The sequence below is a fragment of the Cylas formicarius genome, unplaced genomic scaffold (genome assembly GCF_029955315.1).
Source record: "Cylas formicarius isolate icCylForm1 unplaced genomic scaffold, icCylForm1.1 PGA_scaffold_4__25_contigs__length_36172078, whole genome shotgun sequence".
In the NCBI taxonomy this organism is placed as follows: Eukaryota; Metazoa; Arthropoda; class Insecta; order Coleoptera; family Brentidae; genus Cylas; species Cylas formicarius.
The window spans coordinates 14,977,236-14,982,668 of NW_026844334.1; the positions used below are offsets into that span (position 1 = coordinate 14,977,236).

At 34.5% G+C, this 5,433-nt stretch overlaps 1 protein-coding gene across 1 annotated transcript; it reads right to left on the bottom strand.

Annotated features, from left to right (window-relative positions):
• Positions 1-1,112: 1,112 nt before the first annotated feature.
• On the bottom strand, positions 1,113-5,433 carry LOC132700844 (juvenile hormone esterase-like). Its single transcript, XM_060668415.1, has 11 exons — positions 5,305-5,433; positions 5,119-5,253; positions 4,927-5,058; positions 3,343-3,496; positions 3,106-3,291; positions 2,854-3,050; positions 2,628-2,802; positions 2,399-2,577; positions 2,221-2,350; positions 1,394-1,520; positions 1,113-1,335 (listed from the first exon to the last, which is right to left on the bottom strand). The coding sequence occupies exons 1-11, from the start codon at positions 5,368-5,370 to the stop codon at positions 1,149-1,151; spliced, it is 1,668 nt and encodes a 555-aa protein (XP_060524398.1). The 5' UTR covers positions 5,371-5,433; the 3' UTR covers positions 1,113-1,148.

Here is a 5,433-nt window from a genome sequence, read left to right on the forward strand (position 1 = left end):
TTTTTTATTATTACATTTGAGATTCTAGGTTTGCTTTTCAAATAAAACCTAAAAACCCGTTTGGGTTTTATCAAAAAGTATTCATTTATTCATCAAAAGTAATGTTATGCCCTTCAAAGTAATCCCCCACTTGCCCAGTTGCGTCAACGTTTTTTCCAATCCTCGAAGCACTTCTGGTAAATACTTTCTGATATAGCCTTGAGTTCTTCCAGCGATTTTTTCTTTAGCTCCTCAATCGTTCCAAACCTTTCATGGGTTTCTTGAGTTTTGGGAACAGGGAAGAGTCGCAGGGGGCCATATCCGAGGAATATGGTGGCTGAGGCTGATTGTGGTTTTGTTTTTGGCCAAAAAGTTAGACACAAGCAACGATGAGTGAGCAGGTGCATTATCATGATGCAAAATCCATGAATTGTTTTCCTACAATTCCGGACGTATTGCAAACGGCGGATAATTTCAAGGTAATATTCTTAATAATCAAAATAAAACAGTATGATTTATGATATTTTTTTGTTCCATTTATTCCAAACTGGCTGAAACTGTGAACACATGTTAAAAAATATGTATGGAAGACGGATGTACGTAACCCACCCAATTACAAAAATCACCTTACGTTTTGAACACACCTCGTATACTAGAGCCTAACGGAAGCAGACAATTTTTGAAAAATTTTAATTTCTAACCAGGCAATATTCGCATTGGAAATAGTAATATATTAAAATTTGAATTTCAGTAAGTGAACATAATGTCTAAGTACAATTTAAAAAAAAAAAATAAGTTTAATGTTATGTGATTTCATTATATGCTCGTATGATCCATTTGAACTGGGAGAGAGTTTAGATTTTATATAATTGATCCTCGAAATTTATGAAATATTGAACTTTTTTTAGCGAATTTATAATATTTTTTTATTTTCTTCACACTGGATGTTTAATCTGAAGTTTCTGTAGGGCAAACTTATTTTTTTCGACAAGTTTAGTGTGAAACCAAAACGAGTAATGTCCGCTCTAGTCTTAAGCACAATGTGTACTGAACTAGGAAAAAAGATTTGTTTAGTTTTTCCTTTCGATCATGACATGAAATTAAAAAAAATCGAATTTTCAGTTTTTGACCGTTATATTTTCGTTTTAAATAAATGTCAATTTTATAACTCAATAAGTATCGTACGGCGGTCTGCCATATCTGTCGTAAAGTGAGGTCCAGAATGGTATGCTGTAATTGTTGAAATTGCTCGATATTTGAAAATTCGCCCCGATGTCGAAATAACTAACGTTATTCGATAACGCCACGGGCCATATTGCGTTGTCTAGAAGGCTGTCGGCTTCTGGTGTCGGATTACTGAAAATAATAATTAATGTTTTCACAATAACGGTTTTACCCGAATCTGCTTTCTTACGAGAATTTCGCGAAATTGATCCACAATCTGACTAGCTTATTTCTAATCACTATGTCCTCCTCTGGAGGTGACTGCAAGGAGTCTTCTCGACGCCATAAATAGTTTAACTCTTCCGCGTGAGACACCCCTAAAAGAATAATAGAGATTGATTTCGTTATTTCAGTACTTTTTGAAATTTGAGACTCTAAAAGCTACGTATCTATTTGCCCAGTAATTATTTACATACTTTGCTTCTAACATAGACTAAATTTAATCTTCGAATAATTGCACTGGTATGAAGGTGGTCCAAGATATATAAGTTCAAAATAATGACTGGCGTTAACAAAAGATGGAAAAAAATTGTATTTTTCAATATTGTTTAACCCAAACCTTAGAGTGCCACAATCGTTACTCAAACTAAAATAGTAAATAATGAAATATATTCTTAAAAAAGAATAAAAACGAACAAAATTAACATTTTCATTGAGAAAGACACATGACACAATAACGCGTTTTACCATAAACCGAAACTCAATTTGGCATCTTCAGGAGAAGATTAAAACTGAAGATGCCAACTTGGTTGGCGAAAAGCGCGTCGACTACGTAAAATTGAGTGTCGGTTTGTGGTAAAACGCGTTAATGTGTGTTAGTGCAGTGCTGAAGGTTCCAGTCAAGAGTTTGAGACACATGAAATAAGTATTTAACTTATTTAATATGTTAAGTAAGTTGCAAATCGCAAAACCAATCATGTCCATAAGTTTCTTAGTTGTCTTAATTGACATCTGTGGTTTATGCATATGTATATGATGTTAATAAAAGTTAGTTAGCAAATAATATACTATTTGTACCTGGTCCATTTCTGGATGGGTTACCCAATAACCCTTCGTAAGAGAACCTGTATAGATATACGGGAACCCTTGCAGACATGAGGCGTGCCATTTCGTAAATTCCTCGCACAAATTGATCGTCAGTGACGTACTAAGACAAACTATATTGCAATTTATTTTTGAATCCAAACATACTTACTTGGGTTATTTGAGTAGTGGATAGAACGGCTGGAATAAAACCCAAATAGTGATCTTTTACCGATGTGGCAACTATGGCTAGAGTTACGACGTCGACAGGAATAATATTCATATCGATGGGTATGAGCCGCCTGGGAAATGCGTCATACGTCAACAGATAAATTCTAAGTTGGTTGATGACTGGAAACCCATTAACATAGATAGAGCAACTTAGAAAATTTCTTACGTACACGTCTCCAGAGCTATGGCCTCTTGTGAAGTAAAGCCCATCATGTAAGGGATTTGAAGAAAAGAGCCTTCAGAAAGCTTTTCGTGACTCTTGCCCACTACTACAGCTTCGTCCACATCAGGTTCCGTAGAAGGAGCGAAAACCAAACCATCTCTGGGGTTAGTAAAAAGTGTTTGCTGCAAAAAAAATGTTGCAATAAGAATTCAAATTGCCTGCGTAATACATACACCTAAGTTTTGAGTAATGGATTTTGTCAATAACGTCACCGCATCTACTTGTCTGAGTCGGGATATTAAATCAGAAGTTCTAAATGCCGTCAACCCTAACAAAGAGCCTACGGCAAATGCCGTTTCCTTGGGTTTTCTGGCCAGAGACCACAAATCTAGTGATGACCCGCTTTCTAAAATAGCCCTGTGAAAAAGTCCTGAAAGGTTGAAAAACTATATGAGTAAAAGTCACTATAGATATTCGGGATATACCTGTGGCTTTCGATGTCTGACAGAGATAGGAAACTGAAGCTGACCCAGCACTTTGTCCAAAGAGGGTTATCGACCCAGGGTCGCCTCCGAATAATTTTATATTGGTTTGAACCCATTGTAAGGCCATGATTTGGTCCTTCAATGCCCAGTTGCCTAAAGCTGCGTCATCTTCGGTACTCAAAAATCCTAAACATGAACATGAATATGTGTGAAGTAAAGTTATTCAGATTTTATTACCGAATATTCCTAATCTGTAATTAAAAGTAACTATAACGACGTCGTCTTGCTCTATGAAATAATCTGGACCATAGGTTTCGTAATTCGAGTCACCGAACATGAAGTAGCCTCCGTGGATCCAGGCCATTACGGGTAAATTTGCAGTCGAGTCCAGCTATTGAAAAATAGGTGGTATAGGGTATAGAAAAAATCTTATTAGGTAGGTTAAATGCAAACAAACAAATACTCTCAAAAGAAAGATAATTTAAATAACTAAAAACCATTGCTAATCAACAGTAAATATAATTTACCAACTTATAAAACATTTGGTGGATTAATTAATAATTGAGGTAGGTACTAAGTCATTCAAAAAAAAACCAACTCTCAGACAAATTAAATCTGTTTTGAAAAAAATATATATCTACAGGTCAATGGCAGTATTTGTCTTGATTAAAAATCGTTTAATTTAGAATAAAAAGGGATTTAAAAATCTCTTATCTCTTACGGTCGTATTAATGGTGGAATGATGGAATTGTTTGGGGATCGGCAAAATGCAACGCCGCAGTAAAAAGACATCAACGGCCTATAAGAGGCATGATCCGTTTCTGTAGAGAAGTGACGGGGTTAGTTTGGGAGCAAAATTAACAATACAACTAATACGTAAAATTCAAAAATTCAGTATTATCAAATTGCATTAAAAAATATTATCGTGCCAATGGTCACGCACATTTCCAATCATTTAAACAAATTTGCATTTTAATCTACGATGTCAATTTATTTTTGAAAAATGTTTTTACTTTAACCGAAAACCGTATATCACAATAATGGTCCTTCTAACCTTGGATTCATTGTATTTGTCTTTAGAATAAATTCAAATGGATGAATAAATAGATCTTTACATTTTAACAAATAGAATGAAATACGTTCAATTGGGTTTTATGCTGCTAAAAAAGTACTGGGGATGAGCTGAATACTCTTTGAAATACAATTCCAATTTTGGGCTTCATATATTGTTTGGAACAGTAGAAATTTAGTTAACATTATAGATATTTTTTGAGTGCTAACATCATTTTTAATGAGCCTTATTACAATTCCGAAATTGGTATCCAACAAAAAGATGATTGTCGATTTTATTTAGTATAGCAATTACAATATTTTCATATTCGTGAATATCACTCCCGTTTTTTTTTAAATCCAATTTAATTTTTAATAGTGTATTTGATAACCTACCAAATAGGACACAGCACATTTTTAATTTGTCAATTAGGCAATAGCAAGACATACTAAGATTCATGCATGCGGACGACCGGAAGGAGGGAAATTAAGTTCTCAAAATAACACTTATTTATATTTAAGTTTGACAAATATGTAAAAATTGAAAAATCTAACTAAAAAAAAAGAATATTAATGCTTTTCCTCAATTCCTCAAATTCAGTATGCATTTGAGAAAATTAAAAATATTTAAACGATATACACCTATGAAATAACTCTATCTTTGTTGTTTTGGTTAATTTTTTGTTTCTTTGTAGAAGCATTTTGTCATCGATTGTTTTAAAGTTTAACTTTGTACAGATAAAGCAATGAGGGGTTGAATGTAATACATACCTTTGGCGTATATACGTTAATAAATAAGCAATCTTCACTGCCTTGGACTTCATTATTTTGTAATTGTAAACATATGCTTCCGTTCGTTGTTGCGTTTCTGGGCTCCGTCCAATCCTGGGGTGGAACGGGTGCCTGAAATTCGACAACTGACTTACTTCAGCGGTCATTATTCGATATATTTATAGGACTTACCGCAAATCTCAAAGAACCCACGGGTGCAGAAGCATAAGGAATCCCTTGAAATGCATAGAAAGTTTTGTTTTGGTTGACAGTAACGGCCTCTCGTCCAATGATTGGGCCGTTGCTGATGGTAACTTGTACGGCGAGCTAAAAAGAGGTATCGTTAACTATAATGAAGAGGTATTAAACTATACCGACAGCCAGTTGTAGACTCGATAGAATAGTAAACGCTGTTAAAATGTTACTTGGGTAAGGTAGCAGCATTGTACGTTGTCAATTTGCTGGTTTTAGATAAAATTATTTTCCAAACGCCGCCGCAAACGAAAC